The 19,719-nt window shown below is 47.5% G+C and overlaps 1 protein-coding gene across 1 annotated transcript in view; it reads left to right on the top strand.

The window, feature by feature from the left end:
- Plpp3 (phospholipid phosphatase 3) overlaps positions 1–18,281 on the top strand; it is a 78,884-nt gene extending 60,603 nt beyond the window's left edge. Inside the window, exons 5-6 of the mRNA XM_057785179.1 lie at positions 3,357–3,533; positions 16,388–18,281. Of these exons, the coding sequence (XP_057641162.1) occupies positions 3,357–3,533; positions 16,388–16,513 (303 nt within the window). The 3' untranslated portion in view covers positions 16,514–18,281. The remainder of the gene's footprint in view (positions 1–3,356; positions 3,534–16,387) is intronic.
- Positions 18,282–19,719: the final 1,438 nt, after the last annotated feature.

Genomic DNA, 19,719 nt, shown 5'->3' with positions numbered 1-19,719 from the left:
GTTCTAATTCCTGATCGATACGGAGGCACAAGTCTCATCTGCTGGCTGTCACTCCCAGTCCGTGTGAGGAATTCTTTTCCCATGGCCCGTACTCTGCTCTCATTCACGAGCACTCCCTTCCTCTCTTCCTGGAGCTATTCTGATGCCTGTCTCCTCCCCAGTTCCGCTCCTGTAGGAGATTTTTTTCTCTTCTGGAGCCCCAGCCTGAAGCCTCTGAGTCAGTGGCAGGGGAGATGTAGCCTTGTCCGGTGGGGAGTCCGCCCTTCCTCTACCCCACCCTGGCTTCCAAGACCTGTGACCTAAGTCTGCAGGCAGTGAGCAAGGGAAGGGTGGGATTCTGCGTGAGTGCTCTCTGAGACCTATGACTTTTCAGTGAAGGAAACAGAAAACCCTTAGAGGTGCTTAAAGAAAAGTGATTAAAGATTAAAATCTGGTACTAATTGGGGTGTGTGTGCTGTGCTACATCCTCTCTCTCTGTGGCCCACCGATCCATACCACGGCCTCTGACACCGGTTATTACTCCTTCACCTGAAAGGAAGCTGAGGCACGAGGGCGTTCTGATTAAAACCTGTGCTCTTTCTGTTGTCCATCCGTCTGTCTGTCAGTCCACTGCCAAGAGTAGCTGGAGGAAGGCAAGCCTGAGTGGGCACTTAGAATGTCAGCTTGTTTTGGCTCATAGTGAGGCCAACATAATTTCCATCCCTGCTCCCATAGTGAGACACTATGTAATTCAAGCAGGTCTCAAACTTGCTGCCTGCTCACCTGTGCTTCCTGTTTGGAGTATAGGCACCATGCGAGGCTAAAGGCAAGATCTTTTGGTTCATGATTCATCAGAGCATTGCACAATGAAGGAGGGAGAGGTCAATGACCTGATGCCTTAGAATTACCGTGATTATTTACCCTGCCTATGGTAACCCATTATTGCCTATACTCCTTCCAAAGTATCTAGATTTTCAACCTTGGTACCTTGCTTAGAGCCAATTTTCAAATTTCCAATGCCTTTCCCCCCAATAGGTAGATATTCTCTAAAATAAGTAATTTCCAACTAATGGGTCTTTTCTCCTGAAGGATTCAACACCTTTAATAATGTTATAAGCATTGTGACAGAATTAAGGACTTAGTATAGAGTATTTACCAGTCTGTGTTGTCAGACCCTTAGTATTTCATGGAATATAGTTTGAGAGAAATTGGTCTGCCCAACAAAGGGCAGATTTCCTGGCTTGGTGCCCAAGGCCCTCTGCAACCTTATTTCTCCCTATACCTCATCCACTCTCCTCTCCAGCTAGGCTGGACTATTGGAAGTACCGCCCTCAACAGCCTCCCAATTCTCCCTTACCTTCCATCAAAGTAGTCTTCCATCTCGATGGTTCAAGTCCATCATCCTTTGCACTTGGCAATGACACTAACTGCCTTCCACCTTCTTTCGTGGTGTCTCTGAGACACATTAGTACACTTACTGAACCCATCACTGTATACCGAGTGGAGTTAACATCTCAGCTCTTTGCCCTTAGCGTCTACCAGTGTATGGTTCCGTCCTGTAGGGTGTTTTCCTTGAGAATGAACTTTCCAGTTTTATTCTCCAGGTGTTCTAGAATGTGCATCGTGTTCTAATTAAATGTATACATTTATTCTTATAAATGAAGATTCTAGATCTCTATTGAAAGTGGCCTTATGTCCCTTACTTCACAAAGGAAGTTTTGGATGCATTAATTTGTATTCATTGTCTTAGCCTTTGGGATGGTGATTTTGCTGCTGCTTCTAGGTTTTGACTGATTATTGCTGATATATGAGAAACCCATTGGTTTTCCTTGAGAATGAACTTTCCAGTTTTATTCTCCAGATGTTCTAGAATGTGCATCATGTTCTAATTAAATGTATACATTTATTCTTATAAATGAAGATTCTAGATCTCTATTGAAAGTGGCCTTATGTCCCTTACTTCACAAAGGAAGTTTTGGATGCATTAATTTGTATTCATTTGTCTTCGCCTTTGGGATGGTGATTTTGCTGCTGCTTCTAGGTTTTGACTGATTATTGCTGATATATGAGAAACCCATTGATTTTCCTTAAATTTGCTTAGCGGCCAACAGCAGTATACCCTCTTATTAGTTTTCCTCTCAGTGTGTTTAGATTTTCTAACATTAGAGTCACTGTGTCACGGTGATGGTAGGCCACCTGTTTCCTATGGGTGGCTTTGTATTTTCCGAGTGAGAATTCCGTCCTAGACAAGGCTCCTGCCTCTGGGATCTTCCATTCTCTCTCTGTCCCCTAGGCCTGGCCTCCTGGCCCTTGGCATGCTCCTTCCTGGCCACCAAAAGGAAAGTGCCCCATTGTCTCTGGAAGGGAGGTCTGGCCTTTGCCCCTGCCTCAGGTCTGTCATGTGGCTAGCAGCCCCTCCCTCTGCTCTTCCCTTTTCTTGGCCTCTCCCCTGCTTTGATTTGTAGTCGGAAGTTCCCCCTTGTTCCTCTTGCTTCTTCCCCCTCATTTCCCAAGTTCCCACAGGAACCTGGGAAGTAGGTTGTGCCCAGAGGTTAAAGCGGAAACTCTAGCAAGATAACTCCGGAGGGGACAATACCCAGTTGACGTCATTTCAACTTTCCTTGGGCCAGAGGTAGTATTTGGGGTGGTTTTTTTTTTTTCTTCTCTTTTCTTGTCTTTTTCTTACATTTTTCTTCAGGTTACTCTTCCACCCCACCCAGCACAGTATCTGTCAACATCCCCTTGAAAGTTCTCTGGCATTGTCTGGCTGGTTTATGTTTCCTCCTTTGCTGATTCAGAATCCAGGTTCCTACTGGTGACTTGGAAACTTCTCTTGGATGGAGCTGCTTTCTTTCAAAGCAGAAACATCCCCTTGCTGGGCCTGTCAAAGCAACTCACTCAAAGCTTCATGGGTGTTCCATCGCTGCGGCAGGGGATTGCTGGTCTCCCTAGAGACTATGCAACTGTAATCCCCAAGAAAACTCCCAGATGTGTTGTTAGTAAATCGTTATCAGTCCTGCAACAAAGCCTTTGCAGGCCTTGGTTACTCTTCTCTAAGTAGTGTAGATCCAGAGGATCAGAGGAAAGTCACGTTTATTGAATGCTTGCTGTGTGCGCAGCAGTACGTAAAAACCATTCATTTGTACTATCTTACTCGGGTCTCTTTAGCTGATCCCTCTAAATAAACTTAGCATTTTTTAGGCTATAAAAATAAAGATCAGTGACTGGCGTCATGTTGAAATTAAATACTCTATCAGCAGCATAGCACATCAAGTCTAGCTGGCTCCATTTAGCATAAATGTAGAGCATGCTGGTCTGGTGTTCTGGTGCCTATGAATGAGAAGTCATTGAGCATCTCTTTTATCTCTTTCCTTCAGCTCTACCTTCAGGCCCGCTTCACCTGGCGAGGGGCCCGCCTGCTGCGGCCCCTCCTGCAGTTCACTTTGCTCATGATGGCCTTCTACACGGGATTGTCACGTGTATCTGACCACAAACACCATCCCAGCGACGTCCTGGCAGGATTTGCCCAAGGAGCTCTAGTGGCCTGCTGCATAGTAAGTAGCCCTTTGTCCTTTGCATGCAAATAGAAGCCCTAAACGGGTGCTTGTTAAATGTTTCCAGCTCAGTGATTAAAGCTGTGGAGACTTCATTCCTGTTCCCTTCTTAGTGAACCAAGAGCGGCTGGCTCCAGCACCCCATCGGTAGGTGAGACTCGATTGATAGGGTCTCTGAATCCTCTTCTCCGTGAGCACCAAATTTGGACTTGTAGAATGCTGTGATTAGAAGACAGCTTAGATATTGTCCAGCCGACCCAGTATCCAACCACAATAAACTGAAGTTGCCCAAGCACACACGTGAGGAACAGATAGAATGGCAGTCTCCTGACATAGCCTATTCATACACAGCTTTGGTGGACGCTAGTTAGTCAGCGGCTCTTCTCGGCTTCTTGGAAAATCCCTACACCTTACTATGAATGATCTCCAGGGACCTTGGTCTGTGTTGACTAGGGAACCAGAGGTTTGCTGAAGGAGAAACCCTTCCTTGGCCAAGGACCTTGCATATTATCAGAACGTCATCCACACTGAACTTGGGGTTGGCCACATGTTGGTTCCCCTAATACAGATGGATTTCGTTTTTTTTCCCCGTGTTTCATCCTGATTCTCAGTGAAGGTGGGAATTGGTTTTCTACCTCCCTGAGCCACTGTCTCCCTGCCCCTCCTGCCTCTTTCCTACATCCCAGATGCTGAGTGTGCACAAACTTTAGTATTAAGGTTTCTGGGACCCTTCTTAGAGGTCTTCACCCCGGTCCCATAGGATCCTAGTCCTGAGTTCTTCAGTAGGACTGCAATAGTCACGTGGATGGGGCCTCAGCAGGCCGGCAAAGGCCCCGCACAGTGTGGTCAGCCCACGGTGTCAGTGTTAGGGTGCTCAAAGTAGACACAATAGACATGATGACCCATCTGCCAGCTTAGATGTCGGAGGTGTGGCTAGGAGACTAGTGTCTTGATGGCTGGTCTTTAGTATGTGTGCTCTCTCTGTCTCTCTGCATGACTGTGCGTGCGTGCGTGCGTGCGTGCGTGCGTGCGTGCGTGTGTGTGTGTGTGTGTCTTTCTCTCCAGAAGAGAAAGCAAATTAGGGGAGCCAATTGTTACCCAGAGCAGCTGTCACCCTCTAGCTTGTCCCCTGGTGCCTGGCCCTTTAATATGTGATGACAGTGGGGGATGGGTAACTCTTTGCTGCCTGCACCCTCCTGACCTTTGCTCTCAGCGGGAGGGCAGGCCATGGAGCCTGCTGCTCTGCTTCTTTCTGCTTGGACCTGCTGCCCTGATTGGTCTCCCTTACCCCCAATTAAAAAAAAATTAAAAGGTGTGGGGATCATTCCTAACCTTCCATGAACAATTAGACAAAACTTGGGAGAAGGAGGGCTTGTTTTCCAGAAGGAAACCTGGGAGTTTGACTTTTATCCTGTTTGACTCTGAGTGACTGTAACGTGGGCTGAGAGTTTGAACCGGGGTTTGGAAAACCACCTACTGTTGGTTGGCACCTCTCTGGGTACTTTGCCCTGTGACTTCCTTGAGGCCCATGTGGTCAGTGCACTGATGGGACAACTCAGACTTGGCCAAGTGACTTAGGTCACTCAAGGCCAAAGAGCTACTCCAAGAATGACTCAAAGCCATGCCCTCTGTGCTCGCAGCGGAGGAGGGGCGCCAGATACCGGGCCAACCAGAGGTACCCTGAGCAGAAATCATGGAGAGAGCTGTCTAAAGAGGGTCATCTAAGTGTGTTGTAGGGACCTTCCCAAGCCTTGGGCTGATCCGGTTAGCCTTTTGAGTCTGGAAGTTTCTTTTCACCTAGATAGTTTGAAAAGAGGTGACCTCTTTTTCACCTCTTGCCCTTTTACCTGTCTGCCTGGTGTGACAGGCACTAGGCCTCGTTGATCATTTTTCTTTCGATTCCTAACTCCACCTGGCACAGAGCCAGGACCTCCTGGTCCCACTGGCTTGGAAGTGCAGCACCGAGAGATTTGATTTGCTTAAGTCATCTGACAGGCCAGGGCAGAGAAGTCTCTGGAAGCTGTGGCTGGTTGCTCAGCGGAAGAGGTTGGGAAAACTCAGCAGGGAAAAAAGAAGCCAGTGTGTCCTTCCCCACAGAGAGCCGGGCAATAGTATGGCCCTGTCTTGGATTACAAGGAAAGACAGACACAAAACTCCCCAGCTGCTGCACCGAGTCAGAGATGCTGGCCCTCTGGGTATCTATCTAGTCTAGGACCGCTAGAGTATAGAGGACATTTATTTGCCTTTGTAGGGTCTCAGCTCCATCAGCTCCCACCTGCAAGGCCGTAGTCTCTGACCTCCACTCTGCTTACACACCATGTGACAGAAGTGTCCCTTAAGATCAGGGAGTCCTGGGAAAAACAAGTGCTCTTCTCACTTATAGACAGGATAGACCATAGCAGGCTTTCTTCTCGGACTATTTATAGATCACTAGACCTCAAAAAATGACACGAAGATTTATTAATTGTGAAAGCTTGGCCTTTAGTTTAGGCTTGTTTCCAACCAGTTCTTATAACTTAATTAACCCAAATTTTTAGATCTGCGTCCTGGCACATGGCTCTCTTTGCCTTTCCTTAGTATGGACGCCCAACTTGCTCTGAGTCTGCTGGTGTCTCTCCAACTCTCCTCTTCCCAGAGTTCTCTCTCCTCCACCCAGAAGTCCTGCCTAGCGATTGGTCATTCAGCTCTTTATTAAACCAATCAGAAGGGGCCTTGGCAAAGACACATCTTCCCAGTATTACAAGTATTCCACAGCAGTGTATCTGTGATATTTGTTGTTGTTGTTGTTGTTAAGACAGGATCCCACAATGTAATTCTGGAACTCATTATGTAGACCAGGCTGGCCTCAAACTCATGGAGATCTGCCTGCCCCTGTCTCCCAAGTGCTGAGCATAAAGGTGCGTCCCACCATGGATCCAAGTTTCTTGACCTACTGAGACATCTCCCAGAGTCAGAAGGTTCCAGCACTGCACAAACCACAGGGTGCCGTGATGCTCAGCATCTATTTCCTCCTCTGCCGGAAAACCTCTACTGCCCAGCCTCTGAGGCCCCTTGGGGTGTGGGCAGAGGTGTGAGTTTGCTGATGCTCGTGGCGAGCTCACTGTTTGTGGCAACTGTTTTTCATTTAAAATGAGAATGCAGGAGTCAAGAAGGATTAAGGCGCACAGAGAAAATGTAGAGAAACCAGAGCTGACACACTCCTGCAATCTGACACAAAGCCAGCTCTCTAAGACCTCCATCGCACCCCCACACTCCTTCACCTGCTGGCAAGCCACACCTCATGAGCTCTTACCCTTGATAGCTGCCCACTCCTTTCGACCGAGCACCGTCCACTTCCGCTTCATCTCTGGAAGAACCTCTTGTATGAGCCCCACCACAGCTGCTGTTACAAGTAAGCCCAGTCTCAATCTAGCTGTTACAACAGCACAGATTCTTTCTTAAGCCCCCGAGAACCACAGGAACCAAAAATGAGTCTCGCTGAGCTATAATCAAGGTGTGGAAAGGCTGTGTTTCATGGGAAGGCTGAAGGGAGAGTCAGTTTTCCTTGCCTTTTATAGCTACCTGTGTTCCTTGATGTATGGCCACTTCCCCTGCCTGCCCGTCCTCAGGGATGCTGGTACATCAGTAGCCCAGGGTCAAATGTCCATTTCCACGGCCTTACCTTAATCTCACCTGCTCAGTCTTCTTAGGCGATGTGAGGTAGTATCATTACAGGTCTGGAGAGTGGGTTCCGGATATCTCTGAGGAACCAGTGTTCAGCTCTCCTCACCTTCCCCAATCCCTGAAGCTAGAACTACCCAACTGTCAATTACCTGCTCATATGTCTGTCTCCTCAACTAGATTGTGTTTTAATAGCAGAATCCATGGCTTAATCGTGTGGTTGTTGTGGTAGCTGACATATATCAGTTGTTTGATCAGCATTGCAGAAATCATGATTGATGAATGAGCTATGGCCTTAGATAAGATTTCCCCTCTGATACTAGTTTCTTTATCTGTGAATTAAACTTTGAGGTCTTAGCCAGGCGGTTGTGGCACAGGTTTTTAATTCGAGCACTTGAGAAACAGAAGCAGGTGAGTCTCTGTGAGCTTGAGGCCAGCCTGGTCTACAACATGAATTCCAGGACAGCCAGAACTGTTACAGAGAGAAACCCTGTCTTAAAAAACCAACCAAACAAACAGACAAACTAAAACTTTGAGGCCTGTAGCTCTCCATCTTTTATTCGGTGGGACAGTGTTTATATAACTAAGCTGAGCCTGCTCTTTCAGGTGGAGAAATCTCCTCCATGACCATGCCTTAAATTTGGTGATCACCCTTAAGCCTCCCAGTGGTTTACCATGTTGCCCTGGTCATGGTTCAGTCCCTTCAGAGCCTTGGGCAGCAGTCTGGCAGTTCAAGTCTCTGAAGGTCAGTTTTGTCACAGCAAGCAGACTTACTTATCTAGACAAACACGATGCGCCCACAGAGAAGTGGTTTAGTTTGCTCGCCAACTGGATACTTTGCAAAAAGAGAAGACTATGGAACCTGATGAGACTGAGCCTTCACGGTGCCTGGGACTCAGTGCAGATGCTGGAATTCAGTCAGAAAGGACAGCACACCAAGGCACACCTTTGCCAGATGGGGACAGAGGAACAAGGCAGAAGGCCACAGAAGAGGAGACATTCCCTGACAAACAGACATGTATTATCTTTCATTTCATTTGGCTAGCCCTACAGGTGCACAGAACAGATGGACAAACAGAGCCAAAGGCTGCTCCACTGATTCCCCCTGCTCTTCCTAACTGCACACCTCTGCAGCTCCCCCTACCAAAGATTCAAATACCTGGATTCAAGCAGGCAGTGGGACAGAGGGGCGGACATCAGTTCATTTCCTGTCTAGTGACAACTTGCATATCTGGTCACCTTCTTACTGACCCTCTAACAGATGGTAAATTAGGGGGGCATTGGGAGAGGGGTCAGGAGAGGGCAAGCCTCCATGGCTGTGGGTTCAGTAGAGGAAGCAGCTGCTCCCAAGTTTAATAAACACACAGCGGTCTTTCCTGGTTTTCTCTTCCTGGGGGTGTGGCCCCCACCAGCAGTTGCTCTTTTGTGCCTGCTATCTTCCTCCAGGATGCTGGGAAGGGCCAGGGCATTCTTTGTCTCTGCCCCAGAGCAGTGACCTTGGGAAGAGCCTGGGCAAGAATGCTTGTGTGAGGAAAAGTTCAGCCTTGGTAGCCTTGTGAGAGGAAGCTCCTTGCAGAGAACCCAGCACACGCCCAAGTCCACACAGCATCAGAATTCATCCAGGTTCCTTGTTTTGTTTCAGGGGCTCACACAGCAGCACCAAGCCTGCTTTCTACCCCAGGAATTTGTAAGTCTTCCTCCTCTAGTAGGAGATGCTCACCTGTTCCCTCTGGATGTAGTCCAGTGTTGCCTGGGTCCAGAGGAGCGGAAGAAATAATGCCCGCGCCCTCTTAGCTAATACCGCACACAATGCGAAAGTCTGACCATGGTGCCCAAAGTTCCCCTTGCTCCCTAGTCCCCCGCTGTCAGGTAGGCAGGAATGTGGATGTGGCTGAGAAAGGAAGCCAGAGCATAACTCATTTTGAGCCTCCGAGAGATGATCAGAGTATCTTTACAGCACTCAACAGTTTCCAAAGTACATCAAGAATCTCTTTTCTTTGTCCCTTTGTGGAGAGGGATGAAGAAGAAGCCCAGAGCTGCTGTCTTGCCACTTGCTAGTTGGCCTGTTGGCAGGTCATGTCTAACAATTTCTGTTGGGTGTTTACTATGTGGCACGGCAGGGAAGGATGCGAACCATATGCAGAAGGAGTATGGCTAAGCCAAGGAGCTGAATGAGACAGCACAGTGTGGCTTCTGACCCTGGAGTTGCACACCCAGGAAACTTATGGAATGGTAGGAAGCCGAGCTTGGTGATCCTCACTCCTGCTTTTTTTTTTTTTTTTTTTTTTTTCAGAATCAGGGACCGTTCTTCTAGACAGGGAAGACTGGTCCCTGCCTTTGTCAGGTCTCTGTCACCCAGTGGTGGCCTGTTCCTGGACCCCAGCTCTGGTTAGATCCAACATTCACTGCTCATCAGTAGCCTTCTGGGCTGACCCTTACAGACTCTGGCTTTATGATAACCTGAGGACTCTTCCTAGATTTCTCAGCAAGGCAGAGCCTTGTTCTCCTTCAGAAGGGTCCTGGCTCTCCACACCTTCTTCATTCCTTTTGTAGGACTAATTTCCTTCATGGTCTTGGTCCATAATCACAGGAACGAGAGAAGGGTTTGAACAGTCCATCACAGCCACCAAGTGTTTTCTCCTTTCTTATTCCATTCAAGGCTTATACGGATTCTGGGAAGGCAGTTTAGTTTTGAGCTTTGTTTTTTTTTAGATTTATTTTTATTACTTTTAGCTATGAGTATGTGCAGGGTAAGAGGAGATACACATGGGATGCCAGTGTTTGAGCTGTTGGATCCCCCTGAAGCTGAAGTTACAGTAAGTTGTGACCACCCCACCCCCACCATGTGGGTGTCAAGAACCAACCTCTGGTCCTTTGCATGAACAGCAAATACTCTTTTTTTTTTTTTCTTAATTTTTAAATTTTAATGTCTATGTATGCGTATTTTGCCTGCGTGTACATAGGTGTGTTGCTTGGGTGTCTGGTGCCCTTAGAGGCCAGAAGAAGGTGTCAGATCCCCTGGAACTGGAGGGCATTGGTAAGCTGCCATTGTGGGTACTGAGCACTGCACCTAGGTCCTCAGAAAAACAGCACGTGCTCTTAATTGCTGAGCCATCTCTCCAGCCCTAGTGGCTGTAATTTTTTTTTTTTTATTTAAGTAACAGTTGTACATAAATACAAGGCAAGTAGATGATCAGATAAGATCTTCACTCAGTTCTGGACCACACAGGAGTGTGACATAGTCTCAGTCAATGGCGCAACAAAGAGAAACACAGTGGCAAGACCCCTGCTGCGTGACTTTCTCCCCCCACCCCCATCAGGTCCCCTCTCTGATGCATCAGGGTAACACTCAACACAGACAGACACTGGCAAATTCCCGGTGCCAGCAGCCACTGAAAGCCTTTTATTGAGGTTAAAAGGCAATGACTACAATTGAGTAACTCCCCTGTAGTCAAAAGACTAGGCTGCCAAGGATAATTTTTCCTGAGACAGCGTTACTGTACCAGGCCATGGGGGTGAGTCAGTTCCCAGGGCTTGCTTCTCTAAAGGAGCTTCTCCTCTTAAGCTGAGAGATTTTTCTGTATGGTATACTAGAAACCTGGAAGGGAACCTCTAGGCCAAGCCTACTTCTCAAAGTGTACTTGAAGAAGAGGAGACGCAGCCGTGGTGTCTGTACTTACCTGGGAGGTGGCCAGCTTCTCTCGAGGGCTGCAATTTCTGGGCTCTGATGACTCAACATAATCCTTGCCCCGGAGGAGCTCACAGTCTAGAAAAGAGAAGCATGATGCAGCATTTAAAAGATCATATACATCAAAGCCTGTGTTGTAACAGCGAAATGGAAGGTTATTAACAATGTAGTAGGGGAAACAAATGGGAGGTAAGGGCAGCTCTGGCGGGAGAGCTTGTGGTGGTTTTCAGGGTGCAGATGCAGGAGCTGCTGTCAAGGATACAAGCTGTGAGGCACCGGGCAGTGTGATGGCCTGCAGAGGGTTCAAGCCCCTCCATTCCCTCTTGCACTGTCCACCACTGTTCTCTTTGCACAACTTTTGGTAACATGCACATTCCAGGCCACGCCTAGATGCGCTCAGGCATCTGCTCTCTTGAGAAACTTCCAGGTGATTCTGAAACTGATGGTTGCAGAACTGCGCTTGGCGAAAATACCAGACCAGACCGACAACTCTTGTTTCCATCTGCATCTGAGATCCTAAAATTCTCTTGGTTTTATGTTATCTGTTCCGTGTTGGTATGGAGATTCGGCGGGGGCTCCTGAAAGTCTCGGCGTGTGTTGGTTGGTGTGATTCCTATCTTCAAGGGGCTTCCTTGCATAGTTTCAGGAGTGGAAACCCTCAAGGATTTCTGAACATTGCCAGGCGGGTCTGCTGTCACGATGTGCTCTGAGCCCAATGCCTTGGTGCTGCTTGGTGACTCAGCCACCCGCTGCCGTGGGGGCAGAAGCCGGGCTGCTGACTGACTTCCCTTTTCTGATCTTCGCGGGTCTCCGTGGTCTTGTGCTGGGCAACATCCCAGCAGGATGGGGCTGTGTGCCCTAGGGGTGGCTGGCCTCTCCATTAGCAGGTGAAGCTTGGTGATGAGACATCAAAAAACAGCCTTCTGCCAGTGTGCTGACTCACTCGTCTAAGCAGCCTTAGAAATTGTAGGTCTTTGCAAGTCGATCCTATCTGCCGTGTGGAAAACTCCCATCCACTCAGCTCGGTAATGAGTCTGTATCTGGCTTACACACGTGCTCTCTTTCTGTTTCTCTCTCTCTCTCTCTCATCATTGTTTTATTACACACATAGCAGAATATGGATCCTCTCGCATCAAACTTGTGAGTATTGGAATTATAGACATTCACCTCTGCGTCCACCATTCTTCTTTTTCTAGTTCTTTCCTGTCCTTCCATGTTAGGAACAGAGAAAATACGTAATATTTATAAAACAAGGCATTGAATACATCAGCCAGTAATGACGGCTGCCACTTACTAATTTCTCTCTGGGTATCAGAGACTATCCCACGAGGTAGGTATTGTGTTCCAAGTAATGGCAAGACTTGCATTTGAGAAATAAGTCTGTCTACTTTGAAAAGCAAAGCCCTTTACCAGCCATTCCCCCAACCCGGTTGGATGGGGAGAGCAGTACCTTGAGCAGGGGCCTCACACTGTGAGCTTCTTATCTCACGTGGGGTTTCTAGAGCTACCTTGTTTGTGTGTAGTCCTGCTGCTGGAGGAAGAGCGACATTGTCCAGAGTGTTTGGGTAAAGCTGATCATCTTCCGCCCTTGCATCCGCCCTTGCATCCGATCACAGAAGAGCCAAGCGTTCAAACTCAGCAGGAGGTCAGAATCACTTCCCCAAGGCAATACCTTAGGGCAGCAAGTATTAGAAGGCTAAAGAAAGCAGTCTACTGGAATCACTGAGATTTTCAGAAATTTTGTTGTGACCAGTGCCAAGGTTTGTGGTGTTGAAAACAGAACTAGAAGAAAATGGCTGCTTCCCCCTGTGTCCCGCCCCCATCTCTGTGAGCTGTAGACCCCCTGACATCTCAGAATCCGTCTCCATGTCCTCACTGCCTCTCACCTTCAGTCACACTGTGCCCTCTGGCTCCTTCTCCAGTTTAAGTGCCCATCCTTCCAATGGGATGTTCCCCCTTCACAGTGATTTCTAGAGTTGAAAGATATCTCACTATGACCAAAGGTGGGGCTCTCTTCTCTCCAGCATCACCGACCTCTCTGCTCTAGCCCTACTGAGCTTCCTTCAATTCCTGAAAATGCTGTCTTTTCACTCCTGAGTCTTTGCTGCCTGTGATTTCTGCCATTCACCACCTGGCCAACTCTTCTTGGGGCCAGCCTTCTAAGGCCCATTCTCAGCCCTTCAGTCCAGGTTAAATGTGTCGTTCTCTGTGCTTCCTTCTATCATGGTCCTTAAAACAGAGCATGATTGGAGCCAGTGAGGTCCTCAGCTGATAAAGGCACCTGCCACCTAGCTGACAGGCTGAGCTTGGTACCCAGGACCCACGAATAGGAGAGAACCGACTCCTGCAAGTTGGGTTGTTCATTGGCCTCAACATGTATGCTGTAGCATGCACATGTTCACACACGTGGACACAAAATAAATAAATAAACTAATTGAATCTTTCTAAAGCACAGTGTTATGGGTGGCTGCTTCCCTGGCTATCTCTTGCATTACTTCTAAGCTCCTGCAGAGCAAAGATCTCTGTCTTTATGTACGTTGGCTTTTATGTTCTGGGGCTTAGCATAATAGGTGTTTATTGTTGGCCTTCATTCTTTTTTCTCAAAATTGGTAGTTTATAAAATTCCAAGAATCAGAATGAAATCAAAGGCAAGTGTTCTGGGCGGTGTCACTAGGGCGGTGTTGGGAGCTGGCTATTTGGGGGCAGGAGAGCCGGTCTTAGTTACTCGCTTGTTGAGATGTTATTTCTCATTTATTCTTTCAGGCAGCACAGTGGGGCTGTTGGTTGGAATTGGGTGTTTCCTGTGGTCCAGCCACAGCTCTGAATCTGGGTAGAGCCTTCCCAAGCTGGACCTTTGACTTCCCTTTCTGGGTAGGAAATCATCCCCTGTAGGGGATAAGACATCTCCAAGCCAAGGCCTTTTTACATCTAATGGCTCTCTTTGGTTCTGCTGTTCAAGCATCAGGAAGACTGAACCCTGTTTGAGTCTGACAGGGTTGTGTTTCCTGATGCCCAATAGTGTTTGTGTGGCCCAAAGCCACAGTGCTTAATTCCCAGAAAGTAGAGGGCATTTGATAAATTCAGCAGCCAACACGTCCAGTGCCTGATGTCTACACAGACGGACTACGTGCTGTAGGTAATGCAAGGAGCTGAACTAATCTCATGAAGCGCATCTTTGCAGACATGGGAATGGGTGGCTTAGTCTAGGTCCAGTAACCATGCTCCAGTCCAGAGCACTAAGACAAGACACATCTTAATGAACTTAATTGCAGACAGGCTAGGCCTTCTTGAGCCTATTCAGGAAACAGAAATGCTCATGTGTAGTGCACATGAGCCCATCGTAGGAGACCGGGAGATGAGTGTGTGTGGTTGGAGGAGCTGTTCTTGTCTGTATTTGCCCATGGTGAGTGGAAGGAATCTCGGTGAAGGTCTCCCAGGCAGGGCTTTGAGAATAATCTCACTGTGAAGCTCAGGAAGTGAAGGTGAGAGCCAGTGCTGGAGACATTGTTCTCTCTTCCGGGGCTACAAAGCTAAGATGAAAGGAGGCTAATTTTCAGGTAGAGAATTGTCTACTGTTTCTGCACCTGCCAGGAGATAGCATCATCCTAAAGCAGCATGAGATATGGAGAGGAGTGGGGAGGGCTTGGGGATGAAAAGCTTAGGCACTGAACAGACTGACCTTTAGCGGGGTTTGTTAATGTCTACTGGGGGCACTTGTTCCTTTCCCACATGTGTAAAGGACCCCCAGGAGGGGAGCCTCAAGCCTCCAGCAGGCGGTAAACAGGTGCACACATCCCAGCTTGACTCTGTCTAGAAGACAACACTTTTCTTCCTACCACAGTTTAGGAAAGGAAGGGGGTAAAGGTTTAGCTTTTGCCTTGACTCGTTCAGTGATACTCAAGCTGTAAGTTTATTAAGGGGTTCACATTTTGGGGGCTAATACCTCATTTTCTTCTAGTATCATAGATACAGCCTGGCTCTCTACCCCTTCCCTCAACAACAAAAACAAACAAAACAACAAAAACAAAACAATAGGAATGGTTGAGTTGGTAAAATGGGCTAAATTAAATGGTACAAAGGACTTGGCCGTGACCCGCAGGACCCTTGCACATGTATCCCGTAGCCGCTCCATCTTCTCTTTCGAGTGGCAAGCACATCCACTTCTTCTTAGGATTTTTACATCTCCTTGGTGATTTCTGTGCTACCGCAGAATGGACACTGGAAATCAGTTCAGCAGATAGTCCAAGGCCTGAGTAGCCAGAGCCTGGCTGCTAGAGACTGTTGGTTGAATTCTAATTAAGAACTTCATCTTCATATTATTAAGTGATCAGAATGACGTCACAGTGCTATGTGGGCATCAAAACTGTCTCAGTTCTGAAAGCTGAGAAAACTCTGTGTGTGTGTGTGTGTGTGTGTCTGTGTGTCTGTGTGTCTGCCTGTCTGTGCGTTTGTCTGTGTGTGCATGTGTGTTCATGTGTGTGTGTGTATCAGTGTGTACATCTGTCTGTGTGTGCATATGTGTGTTCATGTGTGTGTGTGTGTGTGTGTATGCTACAGATCAGACCTGTTAGGCTTTGTGTCTGCTGGGTGAGCACCACGGAGCTATGTCCCCAACCAGGATCTTTATGTATTTCATCCCTGGTACGAACTCAGTTGTGTCCTTCCTACTAAATTACGTGGCTGACAGCTGACACTTGGATTGGATTGTTTAACACAAACTCCTGTTGCTGAATATCTCAGTCTGATTCTGTGTGTTTACTTTTGCTCCCTGGGAAGCAACTTTGCTCCTTTGTCAGGTTCCTCACTCTTTCATCAGGAGCTCACTCAGACAGCAACCGTGTCTGAGCCATCTTGCAAGTGGGTGTTTTGTAAATGTTTCCCAATCATTATGAGAAAGATTCAGGAAGGTCACATGCTGGGGAGGAGGAAGAATGCTGGGAATGAGAGCAGGAGGTTTGTCCCCTGACCTTTCTTCCCAGTGACTTGCTGACTTTCAGTGTCAAGACCTGGGTCTCTCAGCCTCTCCCCGCTCAGATCAGATGGTTGGTGTCGTGGGGCTTTCAGGAAAATGTGGTCACCACCGTTTTCTTGGTACAGCACCTGCTGGTCAGAGTTTGTATTGGCTGATGTCTTTTGGTCCCAGTCTGGATTCCTTTGTAAGAAAGAGGAAAGTAGTGTGGGTTAATAACTGAAGAATTATGAGCGCTTCCCTTGTTGGGAACGTAACCTTTCATAACACATTTGCCTTGAGAAGCCCGAAATGTTAAATTCCAGATTCAAAGCACTGACTCCAAAGTCCATATAAGTAGGGTTTTCTCTCTCACAGCCAAGGTAGTCACTGCCTCAGTTTCCTGTCTGCATAGTAATTGCTGGAAGGTGGGACCTTTCCGCCCCCTCCCCGGATTAAAGAGCTTTTCCAACTGCCTGTGTTTCCCAAACCCCCTTTTGGCCCGTTCCCAGCCCGCACTAGGCGTTTGCTGATTCGCACCTCTGGTTTGTGCCCTAGGTGTTCTTCGTGTCTGATCTCTTCAAGACTAAGGCCACCCTCTCGCTGCCGGCCCCTGCTCTCAGGAAGGAGATCCTGTCACCTGTGGACATTATCGACAGGAACAACCACCACAACATGGTGTAGGTGCTGCGGCTACAGAGCGCTTGGTTTCTCTGAAGTGACTGCTGACAGCATGTTCCTGCTGCTCTCCCATCTCATCTGACAGTAGAATGTAGGGAAAAGCTTTTTGCCCGATGGATTTTGAAAACATTTAAAGAAAAGAAAAAACAAAAAAAAACAACAACAAAAAAAACGCCTTATCTTGTGGCCTTCCCGAATAGGTTGTTTGCCTGTGTGGAGACAACAGGGCCGGCGTCTTGAGTCCTGGCTGTGCAGCTGGCTGAGTGTTCATGTTCTAGTGAGCACAGGCCTGTCAGGAGCAAAACACTAGAATGATTGAGCAGAGGCTGTGGTCACCTTCGGTGACCCGAGAAATCCCAGGCCAGTGAGAACAGCTTGAGCTCCTGTGTTGCACACAAGGCCCAGACCAGCACCAAATCAACCCCTCTGCCTGCCCCACTTCTACTGTGACTTTGGTTCAAGGAAGTTTTGCGTTTTGAGATACCAGGAATGAGTGCATTGGCTCAGAGTGGTCAGAACCCTAATCCAAATTCCTGGCGCTGAGGCCTCTGTCATCTCCCCCATCCCCAGGCTAACAACCACAGGCCCTCACTTTTAGAGATTAGGAGACCCTTTGTGGAAGAGTGAACTTCACAAATAGCACAAGTTCAGAGGACCCAGAGGGTGTCTTCTGATGCACCGTACTGTGACGCGGAACTGCCACTGCAGGATCAATCACCGGGCACTTGCACATGTACAAACGGTTAGACTTCGGTTACTGCCGTCCCCTTGAGGTCCTTGCGGGGTGCGTACCGGGATCTCAGGTAGGGGCCAAGGATGAGCACAGGTGTGGTTGGCCTCTGGCTGACCAAAGGAGCCTCGGTAAAGAGACAGGAAGGGGAGGGAAAGGGCAGAATGAAAAAAAAAAAAAAAAGAACCAACTTTTTGGCTCCTTGGGATCAGAGCGGGCCAGAGTAGCAGACAGTCTCATGCCCAAAAGGTTACCCTTCACCATAAGGGAGCCCAGAGGGTTTTTGCAGGAGCTGGTCTTGCTGTGTAAAGCACTATTGTCTCCGGGTTGATCCCTGGGACAGTCGTTTGGTGGGTTCTGCTGGGCAGAACACATGGGTTAAATCTGCATAGAGAGTTTTTTCCTTATCCTCTATCCACAAGTGTCCTTCCAAGCAAGGTCCCATTCTAGACAGTAGACAGAGACCCTTCTACTGAACCTCCAAGGAAAGGAAGAAGGGAAAAAAAAAGACAAAAACAAGTGCTTTTCAAATCTTTCAAAGGGCTACACGTAACCATATGGATCAACCACATGCACATCCATCCACAGACTCCGTCCTTTCATTTCAACATATAGCAAGCTATGATTTTATATATAAATATTATATAAATAATGTATAAAACATTAAAAGTTAACTATGTAAGATATTATTTCTGAAACAACTTTAGCTATATCCACTATGACTATAAACTGTGTCTCGACCTGTGTTATTTACTTTAGCTGCTTAAAGGAGCATTGAGTTATTTTTTTTTTAATTCTCAACTAAAACTATCGTAGTTCTGTGGTAGCTGTCGTTCTACAATGAGAGAAATAACTGCAACTAGAGAAAAAACTGTATAAAAACATTAAATCGTCAGTATTTTTGTAAGGTTCCGTTTTGTAAAGAGAATAATATTCAAAGATTTTTTTTTTGTGGCATACAAAGTGAAAACGTGTATCTGCAAAACTAAACGTGTATTAAATGTGCTTTTTAAATAAAAGCTCATAACATGACTAACCAAGGCTCTGCTGCCTGAACTGTTTCAGAAATGTCTCTTTGGGAGGGAGGAGGCGGTATTGCAGGCTGGCCTCTGGGTGGGCTTGCCTCTGATTGTCTCAGTGGGAAACAGTCATGGCCACTGCAGAGGCAGGATGCGGAAGCTGTTCTTTCATCTCCCAAGCCTGTTTGCAGAGGGAGGCTGGGGGCTGCTTCTCATCTCCAGCCTCTTAAAAGGGCTTTTGTGCTCTAAAGGGTTTTCATGTGGGAGGTGGGGAGCTGTGGGTCCCCCGAAGATAGATATGGAGACTTCCCTAGATAATGTGGGCTTGGGGAGCTTAAGGAAAAGTCTTTCCCACAGCCCGTATCAAAGGAAGAAGATGCTCTATTGACAAGGGCACTGGGTTCCCATTCTCCTGCCTTATGTGCCCCCCCCAACCCAGAAGGAAAAAGGTGTGTTGTGCACCTGTGTGCCAGCCAGTTCTCCCTGGTTGTCCCTTTACACCTCAAAGCCGAACCTAGCTTGAGAAAGGAGGAAGAATGCTTTGGAACGCAGATGATGGAAATTGCCTAAGAGCCCGCCAGCAGGTTGTAGGACAGGCTTTAGGTTAGTTTGTTTTTGCTCCTGTAAAAAAAATTACAAATTACAACAGCTTGGTGAGTTGAAATAACACAAATTTGTTACCTTCCTGGGCAGGAGGCTTTAGAGAAACTCCTGCCTTTTGTAGCTTCCTGAGTCCTCCTGTGTATCTTGACTGTGGGCCTCATCCTCCTCACTTTGCCTTGTTTTTTTTTTTTTTTTTTTTTTTGTTCCTCTTCCATATGTAGCGTCCTGGTGATTGCCTGGACCCTTGGATAATCTAAAATCATCTCCCCATGTTAAAGTCTACTAATTCAAAACCTTAATTCCATCTGCTACTAAATTCCCCATGCTGTGCAACACAACCTTCAGATTCTAGGGACCTGAGCAATCTGTGACCTGATAAACTCAAGCTGTGTGCTCCCAAAACTCCACGATGGGACCATGCACAGTATAACAGTACAGACATTTATATTAAAGGGAGAGAGAGGGCTAAGGATGGCTCAGGGTACAGTCCTTATCTAGAAAAGGACTTGGGTTCGATCCATGGTGACACACACACACACACACCATGCTGCTCCTAACTTCCTTTGCCTCTGAAATCAGCTTGCTACTTGCTGCTCTCAGACCCCACCCACCACTGCCCCCCTCCAGCCAGCAATATTTTGACATTTTTGTAGCCTTATATCCAGGCTCAGCGGTTAAAAGCACAGCCTGCTCTTCCAAAGGTCCTGAGTTCAATTCCCAGCAACCACATGGTGGCTCACAACCATCTGTAATGAGATTTGGTGCCCTCTTGAGGAAGTGGTCCTCATCAACTTAGACCATGAAACCCAATATTTTTGACAATATCCAGCATGCAGTACAAATTTTCACTTCAAATC

This window comes from Chionomys nivalis, chromosome 11 (assembly GCF_950005125.1).
Source record: "Chionomys nivalis chromosome 11, mChiNiv1.1, whole genome shotgun sequence".
NCBI lineage: Eukaryota > Metazoa > Chordata > Mammalia > Rodentia > Cricetidae > Chionomys > Chionomys nivalis.
Note: the sequence above shows the minus strand (reverse complement) of the source record. Positions and strands in the feature narration are given on the sequence as shown.